This window comes from Pantherophis guttatus, chromosome 3 (genome assembly GCF_059756535.1).
Source record: "Pantherophis guttatus breed Tessera chromosome 3, ASM5975653v1, whole genome shotgun sequence".
NCBI lineage: Eukaryota > Metazoa > Chordata > Lepidosauria > Squamata > Colubridae > Pantherophis > Pantherophis guttatus.
In genome coordinates this window covers 101,577,985-101,600,624 of record NC_142065.1, presented here as the reverse complement: position 1 = coordinate 101,600,624, position 22,640 = coordinate 101,577,985, and the positions used below count along the sequence as shown (strand labels likewise).

The 22,640-nt window shown below is 39.4% G+C and overlaps 2 protein-coding genes across 3 annotated transcripts in view; one reads left to right on the top strand and one right to left on the bottom strand.

Moving 5' to 3' along the window:
- The window catches only part of SMG7 (SMG7 nonsense mediated mRNA decay factor), a 64,590-nt gene extending 61,123 nt beyond the window's left edge, over positions 1-3,467 (top strand). For both annotated transcript variants that reach the window (XM_034409638.3, XM_034409639.3), the window contains one exon: positions 1,176-3,467. In XM_034409638.3, the coding sequence (XP_034265529.1) occupies positions 1,176-1,289 (114 nt within the window). In that variant the 3' untranslated portion in view covers positions 1,290-3,467. The remainder of the gene's footprint in view (positions 1-1,175) is intronic.
- Positions 3,468-3,945: 478 nt separating this feature from the next.
- On the bottom strand, positions 3,946-21,481 carry NCF2 (neutrophil cytosolic factor 2). Its single transcript, XM_034409641.3, has 15 exons — positions 21,052-21,481; positions 20,383-20,465; positions 18,347-18,455; positions 16,823-16,957; positions 15,387-15,494; positions 14,328-14,387; positions 13,111-13,154; positions 12,156-12,297; positions 8,842-8,904; positions 7,978-8,053; positions 7,599-7,618; positions 6,772-6,917; positions 6,579-6,687; positions 5,921-6,083; positions 3,946-4,641 (listed from the first exon to the last, which is right to left on the bottom strand). Exons 1-15 carry the CDS (start codon positions 21,223-21,225, stop codon positions 4,538-4,540), a joined length of 1,536 nt encoding a protein of 511 aa, XP_034265532.2. The 5' UTR covers positions 21,226-21,481; the 3' UTR covers positions 3,946-4,537.
- Between the last annotated feature and the right edge of the window lie 1,159 nt (positions 21,482-22,640).

Genomic DNA, 22,640 nt, shown 5'->3' with positions numbered 1-22,640 from the left:
ATCTATAGGTATCAAATAGCTTTTCACTGATAGTATTATATAAAGATAGAAATATTTGAATTTTGTGAAGATGAAAAATTATATGGGGGATGGAGGAGTTCAAGTTTTATATAAAGGGGATTCTGATGGGAGTATATTCTGTGGAAGTCCGGGGGGGAGGGGAGGGCTAGGGGGGGTTTGGAAGGGTTAGGTTGGGGAGTTTGGGGTGGGTTGGTGGGGGGGGAAATGGGGTGAAAATGTAATTGTAAAACTTTTGCAATAAAAAAAAAAAGATGTATCTATAGGTAGCAATAGCAATAGCATTTAGACTTATATACTGCTTCACAGTGCTTTACAGCCCTCTCTAAGTGGTTTACAGAGTCAGCATATGTTGCCCCCAACAATTTGAGTCCTCATTTTACCCACCTCGGAAGGATGGAAGGATGAGTCAACCTTGAGCCTGGTGAGATTTGAACTGCCAAATTGCAGGCAGACAGCAGAAGTAACCTGCACTTCTGCACTCTAACCACTGCGCCACCATGGCTCCTTTAGGTAGTCCTTTAGTTACAGCCACAGTTATGACCGCAACTTCCATCGCTAAGCAGCGTGTTTGTTTAGCGAGTCACCCCATGACCGTGCTTGATTTCATAACCTTTTGTTGCTGTAATTTTTCAGCAAATCAGGCTTCCCCCATTGACTTTGCTTGTCAGAAGCCAGCTGGGAAGGTCTCAAATGGTGATCACATGGACCCAGCATGCTGCAACTGTCATAAATACATGCCAGTGGCCAAGTGTTTGAATTGTGACCGTGGGGATGCCGCTATGGTCGTAAGTGCGAATAAGCCATAACTCACTTTTTCCAGCACAGTCATAAATTCTGATGGTTGTGAAACAGGTGGTCATAAGTTGAGGACTACCTTATAAGAGTACCTTCAAGTACCCGACATGTTTATTGCATTTATCATTTGTATATGGATCAGCTGTGGTGGCAAAGCATTTAAATTCTTACGGATGTATTTTACAGTGCTTCAAAGGTAGGTTCAGCCATACTGTACCAGGAAGAACAGCAAGTCAGAGACAGGAAAAGCTAGAGAAGTTAAGTGAGGAAATAAGCAGTGCCTTGAGATGTTTTTAGTATGCTCATTTTATGCATCAGAGTCCAACTTCATCTTCTGGGATGTTTGTTTCTTTGCTTAGTCTATCTGGTCCAGTTCTATGATGCATCCTGGACCTTCTGCTCTGGAGCAACTGTTGATGCAGCAGAAGCAAAAGCAGCAACGTGGGCAAGGTGCCATGAATCCACCACACTGAAAACAAAAGAGCTGGCAACCTTTGCAATCGAAAGCTCCATACATCATGGCATGTTGGGTTTACAGGACTGTCCCACACAGTTCTGTGCGCGTGGCAGCCTCTCTTCTGTTCCTTGATGTCAGGAGGGTGTAAGTGCTCCACCAACCCACTGAGTATGCACGAAAATGAATGCAGTGCAATGGAAAACCAACACCAGGAACTCTCCCATCCCACCAGGGCCTTCTGGAGGGAGAGAGGGACTGCTGTTTATCTTCACGGTAACCTGATATCACCGCCTCTCACCTTCTCCATCGTGCATGTGCCCAGCCATGTGGGAAAATAAAAAGATGGGAAAGAAGAGCAGATGGGAGAAGCCACTGAGAACTTCTCGATCCTCTTCCTCAGTACTGGGGAACCTAATAGGAATCTATTACCTATAGCTTTGCTGACTGAGAATGTAGTTGAAATTTATTCCTCAACGTCTAAATTTCGAATTATTACTGTCTCAGTAGTAAGATCACACTGAATTCTTCCATACACAAATGTGCTTTGTAGTCAGTGTGTAGCACCCCTCGAGTCACTGGTCCAGCCAGCCAGAGTTGGGTAAGTGGTAAATTGATGGGAAGGGCGAGTGTCTGGTCTCCTGGGTTAGGTAAGGCGTTTCACGAAGGAGAATTTGGTCCCTCCGGCGTCATTTCCACCTCTTCTTCAAAGGTTGAGTCTGGACGATTGTGAATGGGTTAAGGATTCCAGCAGTACTAAAGTGCAGTGGCCACTGCCAGCCCTCAGTTCAGGGAAGCACACTGCTGCTCTGGGGTTTTTAAGTTAAATGGTTCAGATTCCTGTACATTTTATGATAGCGTAGTGACCAGTCTGATGAAATGGCAAAGCTGGCCTGTGCATTCACAGCCTGACTCCTTTATGTAGGTAGGTAGAAGCTTTCTGTGTCTTTCTTTTTTTCTCCCCCCCCCCCCCCACCTCCCAGCCCCCTTTTCTAGTCTCCCCCAAACCCTGCTTGGTTGCTTGTAGTTCTGTTCTTCATATGCAGCATCCCACCAAATCCTAGCAGGATAACAGGGGGAGCAAAGGAATTAGACAGGACAATATAGGCAGTCTCCCCTGCCAGTAAGTATATGTCCACAGGATCACGCACACGTGTAATCGCAGAGTTCCAGTTTCAGAATGGAAGGTCAAGGCAACAAGATCCCTATGAGGAGACCCATGCAGAGAAGCCGTCAGTCCCACTTGCTCCTATAAGGATGCAGAAAGGGAAAAGGTTGAACTTGATATTTATTGAGCAGAAGGAAGGCTGCAACTCTTCTTGCATAGGAAACAAGGACATTTCTTTCTTTTTTCCCCCCCTTACCTTTTTTATTTTTATTTTTTATTTTTGTTTCCCCGGGTACCTATGGAAACAGTCTAAATGTTTTAAACTGTTGCAAATGCAGGAGTATGTATGTGTACGTGTATCAGTTCAGGATCTGTGAGCCACAAAAAACAGCTGCAGAGCAAAGCACATCCGGGGTCCACAAGTGACACTGGAGTTGGGGAACAGCCCCATATAGACTATATATAAAAAAAGAAGCTGAATGAGGTAATGCTCTCTCTAGGATAGGAATTGAACTCCCTGTGCAAGCAGTGTTGCTGCTCTGGGTTATATTGCTTAAAAAAACTTTCTTTAGAAAACTTTTAAAAAAACTAAACCCTCATGGATGAAGTTCTTGCCCTAGTTGTGCTTCTTTGGCCCCTGCCCCCCTCCCAAGCCGGCTTCTGTCCCTTTTCCCAAGTTTGCGTATTTGAGCTGTGCACCCCAGCAGCTGCAACATTCCAGTGTTTGAACAGCCACTGATTCTTGCACTCTAGACAACCTAACCAGATTCTTGATTTCACACTCTCCACTGTGCCGGAATCCCGACCCATAGGTTCCCATTTCTGCATGAGAAATCTGGTGTTTGGAATGTTCTCTCTCTCTCTCTCTTTTTTTTTTTTTCTGAATCTTTAAGGCAGGGCTCCCTTCCCCATCCACCCTTTACACACATGCCCTGCCGTGGCTAGAACCTCAAGGGAAGGGGGAACCCCCCCCCAGCAGAGAAAACTGGTTTGTGTCGTAAGCTTCTTTTGTGTTTTTGTCTGTCTGTGCGAGACCTGCAGCTGCTGAACTCAGCTTTGCCTTTAATTAAACCATGTTCTCTACAGCCAGTCTCGTGTAGTAACATTTTCTTTAACCAATTATTTCTTGTTAATGAAACTCCATTGATTTCTTTGTGGCAGAGGATATCTCTATTAACAAGTAGAAGGGATTTATAGAGTGATGCACACGGCAAGTGAAGTTGAATATGACAAAGCACGGTAAACAAGGTTGCATCTTCTACACCAAGAAAAAAGCAATTTGCAAGCTATGTTGTATCATTTCAATTACTGAGTGTGACAGAAAAGTTGGCAATGTTTGAGAGAGACACATGCACAGTGCTAAATGGATTTCTAGAGTTAGATAGCCAAGGTTTGACAGATTAAACTCTTTGGAACTGTCCTACAGGTAAATTCTTTTATTAAAGAGTTGGTTTTTGTGTTAATAGTAGTTGGGGGGAAAACCATACTAGTTGTGTTTTATATAGAAAATAACAAAACTACACCTCTTGAAGAAGTACTGGCAGAAATCAAACACTTGAACATTGTGTTGCTTTTCAACAACCTTTCAGTTAATTTTTTATTGCAGTAAAACACTATACAGAAGCAATTGAGTTAATTAATGAATTATTATCACTTGCTAGAGATGGATTCAGATTATGCTTTTCTGTCATTCCAGCCTCTCATCTAAGATTCAGAGATTCAAAGGCACATATGCCTTTGAAAGTTTCTGCAGTAGAAATTAAAGCAGCTGTAGCTTCTGCCCAATTTTTCTTCACGGCCCATTATTTGCTTCTGCTATGCAGTACTTAACATTATTTGCCCTAACAAGATTGCAAAATATTTTGAGATCTGAAAGATACATTTGGACATGATAACTCTACTGACAGCAAAGAAGGTTGCCAGAGATGGAAACTAAAATACTGCTATTAAACATGTATCCAGTTGCAAATAGCTGGCACTTTAGGTAAGGTGTAATAAAGGAAAGTTATAAATGATATGCATTTAAGCAGAATACACTGAACCACAATAATAGCGAGAAAAAAATAAGGGCTTCAATTAATAAAGCCAACCTTCAATATAATGAATGACTTGCTTTGAAAAAAATTAATGATTTTCTCAGTTCTTTGTGGGCTGTCAACTTATCCTTCAGAGTTATTTTCCAGATTTTGGCTGTGTTCAATGAATGCTTTGGGGAAAATGCCCACTTTCCCATTGCACGTGCCTTCCAACCACTCTTCATTCACTGTAAGAGAAAATAAGATTGAATCTTAAGCAGCATTGATTAAGGTTGAATGGAGAAATGAAATTGAAAGATAGGTGCCTCATGGAGAATTCTGCAAAAAGTTATGTGAGAAGTCTTTGGGATTTGGTAATGTTATAAATGGCTTAGTTATGGAACCCTCAGTAATTGAACTGCTTGAAGTTTTCTGTGAGGGAGAATATGGCTATTAAAGGATGGAAGTATGAGTTTTAAGATTACGATCAGAAGTTAGAAGCCTAATTTGCTAAATACTGTATTTGGTAAAAATATGAATGCATTTGGTGGTAGAGTGAGTGGATGCCTGTTTGACTGCAAAATGCAGGTGAATTGGGAAATTGGGGGGGGATATAAATTCTCCAATAGAAGCATACAGTTGTGGGATTACAAAACATTTGATACCAGGGCTGTGCAGTGCTTTGTATTGAAAGAGGGGGGGAAATGATTTGGAACACGTGAAGGTGCTCATGTTGTACCTATTTACATTTTCTTAAGCAGCTGCATCTTTCCCTGGGGTTCCACACTTGCCTAATGCAGATGCAATACCATCCTGTAAAAAATTGTGTTTGGTTTTAGTGGTCATAGATTATGCTATTTGTGTACCCCAGTGTGTTTCAGGCATCTTTTTGTTTTCCAATACAAAATCTAAGGTATGATTTTGAGCCAAGAAGCTGTAGGCTTCTCAGTTGCCATGCTACTGTCTAGATATCCTGTCCATCCCTTTTAATAGCACTGAGCATAAACTTCCCATTGCCACTGATGTATGTAAGGGAGATGAAGAGGAGGTTGAAAAAGGCAACAGAAGTAAGGAAATGCAAGATGCCCAGAGCCAATATTTCAAGGCAATTAACACTGAGGAAGAGAACTGGTTGGAAAATGGACCCGTAAAGATGGTAAGTCATAAGAAAAGAGATCAATACCACAGCACTGTATTTATTTTCCAAGAAAGAAGAGCTGTGAATCTGAGTTCCTGAAAGAACTTTTGTACACGCTGCTAAAACTTGGAAACTTTCATCACACTAGTATGATCTACCATCACTTAATTAACACATTTCGAATGAAATTCATTGAACTTGCAAAAAAAAAAAAAAACGGATTGAAATTGAAGTAAATGTGTACACTTCAGCTTCCTGTAGGTGGAGCTATTTAGTTCATGTAATTAATTATTGCTAAAATGAAAAATTGGACTTAAGGTTTAAGATGGAGGAACCAGAAGGAGAAAGATAATGTCTGAAATTACGTTTAAGTTTAAGATAAAATTTACCTTCGGCCAGAACAACAATTGTGTCCCCTTTCTGAAACTCCAGATCTTCTGCCTGAGTGGCTTCGTAAGTATAACGTGCTATAACTCGATTTGATTCAGTCTCTGTTAGTATTTTCTGCTGTGCCTCCTCACCGTTTTCCATTCTTAAATTATCTTTGCTGATCTAATGTGAGGAAAAAAATGCCTTTAAGTATCTCTCGAGGCTTTCATAATTAGCAGTTTGATTTTTCTTTTCAAAAGTACCTTCATTATAGCTGCTTGAATTGCTGTTACTTATGCACGTGTGTATATTAAGATTTTCAAAAAACAAAATACAAAACTTACCAGAAAAAATGGAAAATAAGTAATTAATAGAAGCCCTATTTAGCTATCTTAAATGATACAGCATTCTTCCAGATGTACCTTTCAAATTGGTAAATGCTAAACATCTCCTCCTATTCCTAAACATCTTACATTTCTGGGATAGGGGTGGGGGGAGAGAAGAATTATAAATGCCATTTCAGAATAATAATGGCAGCATTTTTCACTTACAGTTAAAAGGTTTTTGTGTGGTTTAGATGCAATTTTCAGAGATTAGAGATTCATCTAAATTTTAAAAAAATAATCTCAGTGGTGCTTCCCAACAAGGTATGTTGCTTTCTAATCTAGTCTGTTTTACCTCATTTGTGGTGCACCACAATGTCAAGCAGTTGTCCTTTGCATGGTTCCATAAGGTTGTCATTCCATCTTCATTCAGGATCTGATCCTTGCCATCTATTGTCTGGTAGCTAAGCAACAGAAGACTTGGTGAGGACCAAAAAGGCTTCATCCCACTCATTAGGAGCAAAGTGCTGCTGAATGGTCTTGCTTACCTCAGTGTTGTGTGTTCAGGAGGGAGTTCCAGTTTCTTACACACCTTCTCTAAAAGGCTGCTGTAAGACAAGTTGGGACTCACAAGCAGGGCTATTGTGAATTTGTAATGCACTTTGATGATATAAGGTGTTGGAGATGCATCAAACTGTAAGAGAAAACACAAGACCCTGATCAGTTCATGATTTCAGTGCATGAAAAGACATGCTAAAACTTTGCTGTGTACTTCAGGCATTACAGTGGTTAAAACTGGTGAAAATAGCAGGTACAGCTGTGGTGCTGTGACCAATATTTTTTAATTCTGCCTTTTGAACAGAATTAAAATTAAAGGTATACAGAGGCAGCAGTATATTCTTTATTTTTTTATTTGCATGCTGTCAATTTCAAATATTTATTGTCAGTGCACAACATATGTACAATGAGATTGGTTGAGCTCCCTCAGTGCACCCACCCCCCAACACAATATGACTCACAGTCCAATAAATATTTGTTGAATGGTTTGTTAAAACATCAAAAAATGTGTTATAATGGTCGAAAATATTTCAAGTTCCAAGGACCGAACTCCAGACTGGACACAGCCTACAATACTGCATTCTAACTAGTGCACTACCAGGGCTGTAAAATGGTTGTATTGAGTAAAGAGTTAATATTTTTGTGAGAGGCAAAATTTGAGATGACAGCCCTGTTTATACAGTATATTATTTTTAAATATTTGTGTAAGATGCTGGGTCCTTGCTGGAAGTAGGAACTCCATTATCTCTTTAATTAACAGCAATTAATATTACAGTTTTGCCTGTCCAAAAGCTCACAATGAAAGGAAATCATATACCTTCAATTCTCCTCTGTGACCTGCAGAAAACAGAACAATTGTTACATAAAAAAATATTTCTTAAAAAATAACACAAAGTCCTTAGACTATGCATTTGCTTGATTTAAATCATGATTTGTTAAATGATTCCTATGGTCTCTTCATAAATTGGTATTCATAAATATGGTATAACATGAAACTGAAAATTATAATGCTTAAGAGAGTTTATTATCATTAATCAGAAATGCAGTTAATATTTCCTTCTCATAATTTGTAAAGACAGAGAATTTAGACAGAGTAACTCCGGCTTTAGCTTTGTTGGGATAGGAATAGATTTGCAGGTAGCTTTTGTAATAGCCCGAAACGTTAGGATTATTTGCTGTATGTGATTTTTACTCACTTGAAGGAAGATTAGGGAATTCTGGAGCAGCAATGCTTGGTGGAGCTGGGATATCCATATCTTTATTGTTTTCTTCCTGGAGAGAATGGAAATAGCTCGTCAAAATCCTGAGGGTAGTATATGCAGTGACGGAACTATTTTAAGTTACAACACAAAACAGGTAAGGTGGTCTCTGCTTATTGGGAATAGTAGTAGTAGTCCAGGCTTGGATTTAGCACATACATCTCCATTAAAAAAAAGATGCACTCCTTGAAGAGAGCATTGTCTCTGTCTGATGTGAACCTTTGCCATTTTTACCCCTGGTAAATCTTTCTAGAAGTTGTCATGAACTCTATTGGGCTTGGAAAGAAATTCCATGGATAAGACATGTCAGCATATGGCAGATTAATAGGTCTTATCAGGGAGGCGGAGGCTTGGACATTACTTTTTTTCCAATCTTAATTTTGTATCTAAGAAATGAAAATAGCTTTATAACTCTCCAGGCTACCATGAACTAACCAATTGATTTATTGATGATAAATCAATAGGTAACTAGTTAAATAAAAACTTACTTGAATAAATTTTAACTCCTAATAAACCTGGAATGATTAGTGTGTGTTTTCCTAAAGAAGCCCAACTGAAGGAATCAGGGAAATTCAAACTTCTCTCCAAGTCACAACCTTGTGAGAAATCTAATTGTGTACTGACAGGGTAGTATTTCCCATTTCCAGGTATCATTTTACTGTTTAAGAGGTAGTTCAACACAGAAATCCTAAATAATATGGAAGGGAAGCATGGAGATACTATGCAGCTTCATTTTTTGGTAGGCATATCCAATCCATTTTCTTACATATAATTCTTACCAACAAAATCACTGGCTCTCACCTGGAATATAGGCTGGTTCTGTAGTTCCATTGGCTGTAAGTAGTTACAAGGCACAATCCCTTTCTACACAGAAGTCAAAGCAAGAATTTTTAACATGTTAGAATGCATCCAGATTTTTATGAGAATGAAAAAAATAACGATTATTTCTAATCTCTGTATGACAGTACTTTTATTTAGCTGATACCTTCTTTTTCTGAGCCATGTAGTTCCTCTACATCAGGGTGTCAAACTCGCAGTTGTGGGCCGGATGCGTCACGTGCTGGCCACCTCCACCCCCTTTTTAGCAAAGGGGGAAAAAACTGATACATCACATGACAACATGATGAGTTTGACACCCCTGCTCTCCATGAAAAACTGAAAGTTCCAAATCACAAAACAAGTTCCTTACATTCACGTATGGGTTCCACTTATCTTTCACTTGTGTTTGATCACCAATGTCGGAAAGAATACTGCATTTTACTACCCCGCATGGTTATGGTGTATAATGTGGAAAAAACCAAATTCTAATTGTTTTTAATATCAATTTAGGTATAAGCAAAAAAAAAAAAAAAAACCAACAACAACCCTGACTACTTTAACTTGATAATCTTATCTCTTAGAGGCATGTTTCCTTTGCAAAGGGACTTGGAGCATAATTAGAGAAGCAAAGTTCTTGCCCTAAAGAGATATGTATTGCTTTTAGGTAAAGATAGTAATTCCAGGCCACAGGACATCCTGAATCAAAAAACAGAGCTTGAACTTGTTAGGAGATCAACAGAAAACTTCAGCAGCAAAGCAAGGGAAAGGGTCATCATGTAATATTAGATGTCCCTATGAAAGTTTTGAAGCAAAGTTGCTAAGCAGTAAGTGAACTGACCTACAGCAAAATGACTAGGTGGTGCTGCTATGAAGGCACCAGTGGAGCATTTGTGACTGGATGTTGAATTTCTCAAGAGTGAGCTTCTATTGAAATACTATATTGGTTTGTTTATGTATGTATGTATGTATGTATGTATGTATGTATGTATGAGGTTTATATGGCAAATTTATATGGCTGCCTATGGTACACTCAATAATTCTAGGACACTTACAACAAAACATATAAAACAGCAAAACTAACAATTGTATCTCCCTTACAGAAGTTGACACTTCCTTACCATGGTGCTATAACATCTCATCTACTTTATATCCACTGACTCCATCATGGCCCATGGCTTCAGCGAAGAGCCAGGTGTTCATGGTCTTCCAGAAAGCTAAAAGATATCTAAGCTAAACTACCGGTATTAGGTGGGAGTCTGTTCCAAAGGCCGGAGCAGCTATGGGGAAGGCATGATTCAGAGGAACCACTGAATGACAATATTTATGGGAAGGGGCTTGGAGCATGCCCATCTTGGCTGACCCGGTGATGGACAAATGCCCTTAAGGAGAGGTGGTTCAGCAACTAACCTAGCCTACTGTTATTTAGATCTTTAATCAGATTGTACCCAAAAAGATATTAGAAGCCAGTACAGCTCATACAACTGTGGTGTGGCATGGGAAACTGCAGGGTGCCAGAACTGAATACGTCACTGAATTCTGGACCATTCATAGTTTCCAAGAGGTCTTCAATGGCAGCCCCATGTAGAGCCCATTGCAGTAGCCCAGTCAGGAAATGATTTAAGGTGTGAGTTACTGTGACCAAAGGCTTCCCAGTTCAGGAATAGGCAAAGCTGGGACACATAATAAGTTTGTGCAAAGAGCCCCTTTGCCACAGCTGACACTTGCTCCTTGAGCAAGAGTAACAAATCCAAAAGGACCCTCAAATTGTATGACAATTCTGTCTGGAGAAGTATTATCTGATCAAAGTCAAAGATGATAACTTACGAAACTAGGGACAGAGGAGAGGGGGTGGCAAACCACTCCGCCTTGCTAGGGTGGGTCACATTTCATCCTCCTTATTCAGGCTCTCACAACTTCCAGGAACTGGGTAAAAATCACCTGCCCAGCATGGAGCGGAGTTGCTTAGCTCAGTATCATCCTAATACTAATGATACCATGCTGCCAAATGACCTCACTTAGTGGTTTCATGTAGGTGTTAAATCGTGATTAGAGACCCAGGCCCTGAGGCTCCCCATACAGACCTCCCACTTTCCCCCAGCAAGCACTGATTGCAACTGGCCACAGAGGAAGGAAGAGAAGCACTATGAGAGACACTATGCCGACTTCAGTCTGACCTAAGCATAATACATAAAATTATCTGCCACAATGTCCTACCTGTCAATGACTACTTCAGCTTCAATCACAACAATACATGAGCAAATAATAGATACAAACTCAAGGTAAACCGCTCCAAACTCGATTGCAGAAAATATGGCTTAAGTAACAGAGTGGTCAGTGTCTGGAATGCACTACCTGACTCTGTAGTTTCTTCCCCAAGCCCCCAAAACTTTAACCTTAAACTGTCTACTGTTGACCTCACCCCATTCTTAAGAGGTCTGTAAGGGGCATGCATAAGTGCACCAGCATGCCTATGGTCCCTGTCCTAATATTCCTTTTTACTTACTCTATTCATGTATTCAAATTATGTCTATACTTTTACTTGTTATCTTATATATGCTTGACAAAATAAATAAAATAAAACGGTGCCTCCACTCTCAATTCTAAAATTTTAAAGGGACGCCATCCCTTTCCCAAGCCCTTCAAAGATCATAAATACAAGTAATGCTGTCTTGGTACTATAACCCAGCCTGAACTACAACTGAAAAGGGTCTAGATAACCTGCTTTGTCCAAGGCCATCCAAAGCTGGATTCCTACCACAGTTTCAACAGTCTTCCCAAAAAAGATAAAGTTGGAAACTGAACAAAAGTTATCCAATGCTCTCCAATATCCAATATCATTGGATCCAAGGATGGCTTCCTGAGAATGGAGTGAAACATTACCACCTCCTTCACAGACAGAGACGAAGATATGCTTTTCCAAATCTCTGATCCCTCTAACCGTAACCCTAACCAGTGGTGGGTTGCTACCGGTTCGCCCCAGATTGGGCGAACCAGTGGTGGCGGGAGGCTCCGCCCACCTGTCTGGATGCTTCTGCGCATGCACAGAAGCGTTGCTGGCAGGGGAATTCTGATAGTTGAAATCCTCCAGGCTTAAAGTTGCCAAGGTTGGAGAACCTTGGTCTAAACCACACCATATTTTGAAAATTGTTTGCCCATAATATTAGTTTCACTGTCAGATAATCTGGCCCAAGACAAATGTCTCGTGCATTTTGAAAAATCCATGTCAGACAAACTCAATTATTTCACATAATTTCTGTAGCCCATTTGTAAATTACAGCTTTAAAGACTTGTATTACCTTTCCATTAAACACAACAGTGGCCCAGTTGTCTCTCTCCTTTCTCAAAACAAAAACAATGTTTCCAGGAACAACTTGAAGCTCTTCTGAAGTTTCAGGAATAAATTCATACAAGACTCTGTGAGGTTTTCCTTGCAGTGCCCTACATAAGTAAGCAAGAGTATACAGTATTAGATCATCCACTGATTCCTTTTCTTTATATTCCAATTTCCTGGGGGTGGGGTGGGATCAACCAGAAGAATAGAAATGGGACTTATAGACAAGGATTTGGTCATCAATAGCATTTCATTCAGTGCATAATATTTCCCATAATGGCAAAGAGTGGGAGCATTATGAGGAAAAGAACTCAAATAGATCATTCTGCATTTTACAATATCTGCACATTTATGTGTTTGGAATGTTTTTTCTGTTTTGTTTAGAAAATGATGCTCTTGCCTATTATAACAAGCTTTTAATTAATTAGATATAGCCAGGGGTGAAATCCAGCAGGTTCTGACTGGTTCTGGAGAACCAGTAGTGGAAATTTTGAGTAGCTCGGAGAACTGGTAGTGGAAATTTTGAGTAGTTCGTAAAACCAGCAAATACTACCTCTAGCTGGCCCCAGAGTGGGGTGGGAATGGAGATTTTGCAATATCCTTCCTCCAGGAGTGGGGAGGGAATGGGGCTTTTGCAGTATCCTTCCCCTGGAATGGGGTGGGAATGGAAATTTTGTAGTAATCTTCCCTGCCATGCCCACCAAGCCATGCCCACCAAGCTACACCATGCCCACTAAGCCACGCCTACAGAACCGGTAGTAAAAAAATGTGGATTTCACCACTGGATATAGCTAATGATATATACATGTTGTGTATCTACATAATTCTGAATTGTAACTATTCTTTATGTAGTCTTGGGAGAGATTGGTTGAAGGAATAACTAATGGATGTTAATATTCTCTGGACATTATTGATCTTACCTGAGGACTTCTGGTGTTTTAGGTCTGGGAGGTGGATCTGATGTCTGTAAGCACAGCATAGATATTAGCTTATTCCTATCCATCAATAGAAGACATTCAATCTTTTCTAATAGAAAGCCTGAGTTCACTTGGACTGAAGAGGAAGTAGTTTTCTTTTTCCTTCCCACATCCCATTTAGGAAGCAAATTGGTAACTGTTTTTGTTTTTCAAGTATAGGGAAAAGGTAACCCATATTAATAAAGGTAAGATCCCCCTGGCCAGTGATGTCCGATTCTAGGGGGCAGTGCTCATCTCTGTTTCCTAGCAGAGGAAGCCAACATTGTCTGAAGATAATTCCTTGGTCATGTGGCCGGCATGACTATACACCAAGGTGCACGGAACACTGTTACCTTCCCATTGAAATGGTACCTATTTATCTACTTGCATTTGCCATGGTTTTGAATTGCTAGATTGGCAGGTATTGGGGCAAGAACGGGAGCTCACCCTGTCATGTGCTACTTGAGTTTCGAACTGCCAACGTTTCGGTTGACAAGCCAACATGCTAGCTGCTAGGACACTGTGTCCCCTTAACCCATATTTAGTTTCTGAAATAGAAAACTACATGGAAAGGTTTCTAATCTCCCAGCTCCCTTTAAAAAAAATCCTCCATATAAAAATCAATGTCTTGGGCAATTAAATATGTTGGTAAGTATGTATTTGTTATCAAAAAAATTATTTTAAACTTCCATCTTATGATGTAGATAACAAAATATTTCTGTTGCCTCTTGCACAGGATGGAATACCCTGTGCCCTGGATGCTTACAGGTTTTGAAACTTCTTGTGTTCTACTAACAATGAAAATAATTATTCAATTTAATTAAATTGAATTTTATATGGCTAAAATGAAAAGGTCAAAGTGTTAATTATTCAAATGATGCTGTCATAGTCAGACAGGGTTCTAGAAGGTCCACTCTAAACCTCACTTCTTTAAAATTAGAGGCATCTTGATAAGTGACATCACTTCAATTTACTTCATCTTGTGAAATAATTTACATTTTCAGCAGTTGGACATAATAGCAGGTAAGACTTTGAAAGTGTGATGGCTAGAACAGCAAAAGGCAAATCGAGGCAGATCATATTCTGAGACTATGGCTGCAAATCCAAGGAGGAAACTAAACCATGATTCATGATCAAAACAGGAGAACATGGGCCTAAGCAAAATAGTGATCCTGTCTTACCTGGGGCTGAAGAGGAGCAAAACCTGAAAAGTCATCATTGTCAATCACAGATGCCACAACCTAGAATGGGAAGCAAGGATCGTTTTTAAATACTGGCTTAGAATACTAGGGATACAATTATAAGGGAAGCTCCACCATATGCATGGAGGGACAATGAAGGATTGATTCCATAGTATACTAGTGGGATGTTTAATATTTTCAGCAGAAATTGAATGCAATACTTCAGATGGATTTAATACAAGAATTGCAAGAATAGTCTTGAAAACTACTGATGTTCAGGGCAAAAGTGAAGAATTAGAAATTTTCATTTATATTTTAATTTTTTTTTAAAAAAAATTGGTTATTCATTACTAGATGGATGGTGGAACATTGCCTTGTCTGCAAATCCTTGCAGACAAGGCCTTGATGATAAAATGGTACATTTCAATGAACTCTTCAATGAACAAATTAATCTTTCATGTGGTACAGAGTTAAACATAAGCATCTTTCTCTAAATTTGACTGCATGTTTACTATTTATATTCAATGATTTACAGAGTCAAAATAAATAAAATAATGGCATTTGAAAATGACATTTGCATTTTTTTTCACTTAGGGGACTGTAGAAACATATAATTCGATCAGGGTACCATATAAATGTAATAGCAACTCTTGTCTGCAAGTGTTTTATTATTCCTTTTACTTGGCTTTTGTTTACACTTTAAATTGTGTACTTTATTTGCAATCCTAATCTTTACCCTAACCACGAAAGGAAATTATCATTGATTCCAGGTACCTTCTCTTTCCACTTAATTCTTCAATCTGTTTGCTTTATGTATTTATTTATAAATATTAATATCCATTTTTGACCAGCAGATGAGAATGATAAACTTTGTGCTACACAAAGTATCACTTTCTGCTATTAGATTTAAAAATGTTAGTGGTGCAATGGCAATTGAGGACAGTGATTTCCAATCAGCCGGCAGAACTATTATAATATGATCTGAATAGCCTTTCTAGAAAAACACCAGGAACAAAATTATCTGAATAATTCTATATTTGTGGAAGATTAAATTCTCACCGTGGCTTTCCCTAAATAATCTTTCTTCTCCAGCTGTGCCACTTGCTTTTCATTTGGTCGAAATAACTTTCCTTCAGGGATCACTATGGGTTCAAACAATCTTTGCTTCTGCACATATCAAAAACAAAAATAAGGAACAAAAATCAGCCAGTTTCCCTGACCCAATGAGTGAAAATATAGTTTCTTCCAACATCTTTTATTCCATGCTTTTTATAATAAATCGGGTAAGGAGAATCTGCAGTGCACCACCTAAATTTCATAATGAGATGGCAAAGACAGAAGTGGAGAGAAGGCCAAAGAATCCAGCAAGGCAGCAGACTTTGGCCATCTTTGGGTCTGGATCTGCCAACCAGCATTTCTGATCCATCTACCATCACTAGTGGTGGGGAGCAGGAAGGATAAAACATCAAAATAATGATTGCAATACCATGATCAAAGACCCGCTTCTTTTGTATTGCATCAATGTACAAAAGGTCATGGTTGCCAGGGCCACCATCTTGATTTTTTAAAATTCTCCCTGCAGATATCACTGTCTTTAGTACACACCCCTAAGAGGTTACTCTTGATAGAATGTGATTTCCCACAAAAAACCGATTCTGCCATCTTGCTCCAAATTCTTAATTGAGAACCTCATAACAGGCTGCTCTTCAATCTCCTCCTCCTCCTCCTCCTCCACCTCTCTCAGAGAGAGAGAACTTTTTTTACTCAGATGGCTGAATTCATGTTTAATATAATCATAGAATCCCAGAATAGAGAGAGAAATTGTAAATACAGAAACAATGATGTGTTCAGAACGTGGGAAAGAACCACAACCTGGACATTAAGCATCTACATACTTTAATTTTTATATTAAACATCTGGTCATCTAGACATTTTTCCCTTTTAAGTTGAAAGAACAACTTCCTTATTCTTAGTAACAAAATCTCTTAATTCGACTGTGGAGTAAATTGGGTCCTAAAAGCTATACCACTGCTGAGATACCTTGTGTTAAATCTAGGGAGAATCTCGCTTTCTTTTTAAAATAAGCTTGACGGTATTGAATTCTAGCGACCAGAGGCAGTGAAACTGAAGTCTCCTTCTAAACACTAAAGATTGCATGGCAAAAAAAAAAAAAAAAAAAAAAAGCACCTTCGGCTGCTCAGTTCTTGATAGGACTCTTTATTAGACTCCCCAGAGCAAAGAGTTGGAGTCAAAGCAAGAGAACATTTCGTTTTCTACATGGTCTATTCAAGCTGCTGCTCCTCAGTGCCAAGTTTTGAAGAGACATTTCTCATCTTTTGTTAGAGTTTTAATCCTCTGTGCAGGTAATTTTCTGTACATCTATAATAAAGACCCCCTTCATGCCGATACCAAATTTGCAACTATGCGGGCAGCAGCCCACATGCATAACAGTATTCAAGGGGTGGAATTCATGCAACCTTTCTCCATTTTCTTACCAAGATGGATTCCATAGCTTTATCTATCTTGTTGTGCCTGGAGCCCATCCTCTGTTTTATTGCTCTTGACAAATGCTCCTCAGCCTTTTTCCAGTCTTTCAGTTTAGCGTAGGCAAGAGCAATGTTGTATAATAGCTGCAAGTAAAGAGTAAGGATATCAGAAATATGCCTGGACTTAATTCTAATTATTTAGAAGTCTCATGAATTTAGAGTACCAGGATAAGATAATATAGCTTTTCCCAATTTATGCTTTCCACAGGCACTGGATTACAGTGCAGCCTTGAATTCTGGGAATTGTAGTTCAATATCAAATGAGGGAAAGGTGAACTGTATTGTCCATCCCAGTCATTTTAAAACAGATGTTCTTCTGTTCCTCTTCACCCCAATTTGCAGCCCTTCTTTTGAGGTTATTTCAGATCTCTTCCCTAGTTTTTTCTCTTTCTAGGTGCTTTTCTGCCTCCATCTTTCTGGAGGGCACCTGATATCATCTATCAGGATGATAGATTTTGTAAACTGCCTGGAGTCACCAATGTGTGAGTTGGGCAGCTATATAAATTTGTTTAATAAATAAAATAACTAGTAAATAGATAGTGCAGATCTGCAGCAAACAGACACCTTCCCACAAATTCAGTAGTGATTGTGGATTCAACTTGCTCTGTTAGTTTACCTATTTCACAAAACTGTTGTAAGAGCAAATTTTATTTATTTATCATATGCATCTACAGAGATCATGCAATCACTGAAAAACAAATATAAGTTTAAATAAAGCATCAAGTAGCAGCAATTAAATTGCAACAGTAAGAGCAAATGAAGCAATTATGTATGTCAGTTTGAGTTCATTGAAATAAATCAATTAGAGCTGGAAGCGACCTTGGAGGTCTTCAAATACAAAAGGGAACCATAAACACAGTAATGATTGAAATGTGCAATTAAAGCATGTGAAATATTTGCAGTGTCCAATTATACCTCTTTGGAAATATTCTCTGCCTGTCTGATTTTTAGATTTTTTTAAAAATGACCTTGGCATGCTAGAAAGCGAATTGTGAACTAGTGGTTGCATCTCCACCAGACTGCTTCTGCCCTCCTTCCACCTCCTTCTGACACCAAAAACATGCTTAGACAGAAGGAGATAATGGGTGGTTTCCAGTTTTCCTTGAAAGTTTGGCTCCCACTCAGAAAAAAAGAAAGCTGAGGTAAAATTCTGGAGGGGTTGAGATGACAGTCCTGAGATAAACCTCCACCTGTTCCTTACTATTTTGCCATATACCAAATGGAGATTTTTGGCAACCATTTTATGAATAAGCAAATCTTCTCCTGTTGCATTTATTTAATGAGAATACATACAGTATGTCCTCAAAAATTCAAATTGCTAATAGTTCCCGAAAACATGGTTTCTCCCTGATATAACAGAGAACAGTATTATGCATTGAACTGAATCCTCGTCCAATACTCCATTCCTGAAAGAGCTATCTTGAATTTAAACATTAATCTTGTTAGTAGGCTGTAATTTCCAAAAAGACTTACCTCACAAGCAAGCAACTTAAACTGCAGGCCTAGAATCTTGTAATCTATAAGGTCATTCCCCCGTAGTTGAGCCAAAGCCTCTTTTAAGTCAGTAATAGCTAATTCATAACTTAAAGCAAAAGCAAAAGAAAAAAAAGAATGGTTAATATGTGATCCTGGAACAAGGGAAATGTGAAAATGCCAGATTTCCTCAAGCTGATGCCCTCCAGGTAGACATGTTGGCTGGGCATTATAGGCATAATAATCTAACATATCTAAGAGGTAGCAGCGTTGGAAAAGACTGAGAGCTGGATTGGCAATCCAATCAGTCCCCAAAGTTCAACTGAGAAATAAATTTCAAAGGAAGACTAAAACTACTTTTATTGGGACTGGCTATAAAAACAGAATCTTATATATCTGATTGGGCTGCACTTCTTCTTACAGTTCAGTGAGTTAGAGTCATCTCCCTCAGTCATTTTCAAATGTTATCTCATTCTGGATTTTAAAAATGATTCAGCCCCTTTCGCCAAGGCAATGTGTCTTGCATAATATTTCCATCCAAATTACCCGAAACGAGCCTCCATTCATTCACAAGAGTCTACAGAACATTGATTTCCCTTAATAGCATCCCAATATTGATTCCTTTTTATTAGCAAGCTTCCTGTATTAAAAGGAGAAATGCTCTGCATTTTAAACACAATAATTTTACATGATGGTGGCTTGTGGTTCATCAATGTTATTTAAAAACCAGCAACTTAATCTGTATGCTGCTGGATACTAAATGCTACAGAATCTGATCAAAGAAATTTTATTATTTGGGTTCAATATTACCCTATTTACAGGGCATGGATTTAAATTGTTTTACACTGGTGTAATTGTGTGTGTGTGTGTACACACATATGGACACAATTACACTATTATAAAACAATATAAATACAACTCCTATAAATATGGTCATATTATTTACATAGATTTCTCTTCCTCAGAACTATTTTTACATAGACTTCTCTTCCTCAGAACTATTTATAGAACAGATTCTATCTGAGCATATCTGTTTTAGGGATTGTAGCAAGCATCTTTAAGGACAGACTGAGGCCCTATCCATTTTTTTCTCTCTGCTAGAGGCGAAATAGCATAATTCAGGGACCTGTCCTATAGTCCTTGAGCTTGCCTGCTGCTTTCACTGACAAAAAGTAAAAGCTGATAATGAAGGGTGACCAGAGGTTCAACTATCTGTGTGGCTAGCATGGGAGGAAATTGCTGACTTGGTATTTTCTCTCCGTGGAAACAAAATATCTTCAGCTGATCCTGCTCAAGCCACCCACAGAAAGTGGCAGAGAACTATTTGCAGGAAGGGGATACAGCGAAACCTCATGAAAATAAGGATTGTTATCCTCCTTCTGGGCAACTGTGAGAAACCAGATATTGGATGAAGATGGGCCTTGGCCAGAACCAGCTGGATTTTAAAATGATATTATTTTTAAAAACCCAACAAGTTTTTAGTTCCCACAAATAGGAAGATAAGTTGGATGTGTCTAAGTCAGAGTCCAACTCCCAGAATTCCCCAACCAGCAGGCAGGTGAAGTCCACACACCTCAAGCTGCCCAGGTTGAGAAACTCCGGTTTAAGCAATATCCATTAATGTATCTGCTGATTGAATTTATTGTAACTAAATTACTGTAATAAACAAATGCATTTCTTCTTCTTTGTACCCTTGTTTCTATCTCTTGCATCCTTCCCTTGTGAATTGCTAGGTCCTCCAATTGTTAGGTCTTAAACTTTTCGTATGTAATTTTTTTCACTAATGGGAAATAACTACAGTAAGTGCCATGTGATTATCAATATATTTTTAGTGGCAAGAGGGAAAATTCCACTGTCTACTTTTTCTTTTTACTGATATGTAATTCCAAGTCCTCTTTTCATTTTAAAACTAAAAATGAATTTGCATGCCCAAATCACACAAAGGTTGAGCAAGCAGAAAATGGCAGAACTGATTACTGTAATAAACTAGCTAATAGTCCATCATTTTTGGAAGATACTATAATGTTCTAGCTCACTTTTCCATCTGGTAAGCCACAGCTCCTCGCTGAAAATAGGCCACCGCTAAGTGCTTGTCATGGTCTGTGCTTCTGATAAAGGCCTGGAGGAAACAAACATAATATATGGACATAATTGCTGTCATGTAAGTGCATCTATAACATCTATTATATGCTTTTAGCTTATGATTTCTGGATTGCAAGTTTATGATCAACATATTTACGAGGCCACCAACAAGTTTTGTCATATATTTAGTTCAGGCTTGCGCCACACAATGTATAAATTCATCATTAGACTTGGTTGCCCAACAAAGATTCACCTAACTTCATTTTTTAAAAAAATGTTTACAAATAATGGAAAAAGGGTTGATAGATAACTGGCAGTTCTTATTACTGGGCTGCCAACTTATTATTTTACGAGACTGGTTATTATTTATTTTTAAAGTGATCAGTTATGCAACCAGTATCGGGAGTGGCAAAGTTAGTACTTTCCAACTTCTGGAAGATAATATTCACAATTTTCTGAGTTTTCTTTTTATTCCCCTCTCCCTTGGATTACCAGATTTCATCTGACATCCACTAGAAGAAGGACAGTATTTTTGAAAACAAGTTGGTAATTTTATCTGATGGGTGGCCAAGATTGGTTTGTTCAATCACTGACAATAACAACTTTAAAATCCAGCCACTCACCTTTTGTGCCTCTTCCAAATTCCTCATGATCAGGTGGACGCAGCCAATGTTAAAGCAGATTTTGGAAGAAGGATTCTGAACAGACATGAAGGCTTCAAGGGCTGCCGCCCAGTCCTTGCAATCGGCAGCAGATACACCTTCACTCCAAAGCCGGATGGTCTCTACAAGTGACATGGCAAGACAGAAATCCTGAGGCAATTCAGGAACAGCCTTGGATTGATCACACTTCTCCCCTTCACTCCTCACTTGTTCAGTCTTTTTTAGATTCAACCGGAACAGTCACTTTGCTTCCAGTTTTGATATTTTTTCAGAAAGCTTTACATGTCGCAAACGTATCAGGAAGTGTCTTCAGTCCTCACTGAAGTAGCAACTGCAGCAGGCAAGCTCTCAGGGGGAAGTAAAATCACTGAAAATGATTCAAGTGAAACTGTTTTCTAAACAGAGGATTCTTTGTCTAATTGTTTCGAAAAAGACTCTATATCTGTAGGCAACACCCCTTTATCAAGGTACAGTTATTTCTTCCTTTAAAAAAAAACTGGCTTAGCAGAATTGTTCGTTTTCTGGGTAACATTAAATCTGTGGTTGTTGATTTTGAAAATGGATGGACAAGACATTTTAAAAATTGCCTGCTGGAAAATAACTGTTAAGATTAGAAAGTTGCATTGACTGACCGACTATATCTTCATTCTGTCCTAGTTGTTAGTTTATTTTAATAATTAAAGTAAAAAGGTAAAGGTTTCCCCTGTCCACTCATGTGTGACTCTAGAGGACAGTGCCCATCTCCGTTTTTTATCCAAGGGAGCCAGCGTTGTCCAAAGACACTTCCCTGGTCAAGTGGCCAGCATGACTATATGCCCATGATGTCAAACCTAGGGCACGCCTGCCACAGGTGGCACACAGAACCATATCTTTGGGCACACGAGCTTTTGTCCTAGCTCAGCTCCAGCATGCATGTGCACGCTGGCCAGCTGATTTTTGGCTGGCTCCACCCATGCCACCCCTCCCCTCCCAGGAGTCTCCACGCGGCCCGTTTTGGATGCCAGGTAAGTACAGGGCTCACACGGAGGCTCTGGGAGGGTGTTTTCAGCCTCCAGAGGGCCTCCAGGGGATGGGGGAGGCCATTTTCACCCTCCCCAGGCTCCAAGAAAGCCTCTGAAGCCTGGAGAGGGTGAAAAACAGGCCTACCAGGCCCACCGGTAAATTTTTTGCCGTTGTGTGCCAAAAGTGAGGGAAGCGCGGGGGGTCGTGTGCGCATGCATGGGGCAGGTGGGGGGGGGCAGAGGGCATTGAATTATGGATGTGGGCACATGCGCACATGACCCCACCACACTCCCCCCCACTTTTGGCATGCAACAGCAAAAAGGTTAGCCATTATTGCTATATGCTGTGGAGCATGGAGCATTGTTACCTTCCCACCAAAGTGGTACCTATTTATCTACTTGCATTTGCATGCTTTCAAGCTCCTAGGTTGGCAGGAGCTGGGTGGGGAACAGGAGCTCCCCTGTCATGCAGTGCTTGTATCTCAAATTGCTGACCTTCTAGTCAACAAGCCCAACATCTTAATCAATAGGCCATCAATCCCCCCCCCG

Bases quoted from the DNA above. Each gene is read 5' to 3' on its own strand.
- NCF2 (XM_034409641.3), bottom strand. From the start codon at position 21,225: ATGTCACTTGTAGAGACCATCCGGCTTTGGAGTGAAGGTGTATCTGCT. The intron at 16,958-18,346 runs GTAAGTCTTTTT...CTTTACTTGCAG, and splicing joins TTAAGTTGCTTGCTTGTGAG to CTATTATACAACATTGCTCT. The intron at 6,084-6,578 runs GTAAAACAGACT...TCCTCACATTAG, and splicing joins TGTGGTGCACCACAAATGAG to ATCAGCAAAGATAATTTAAG.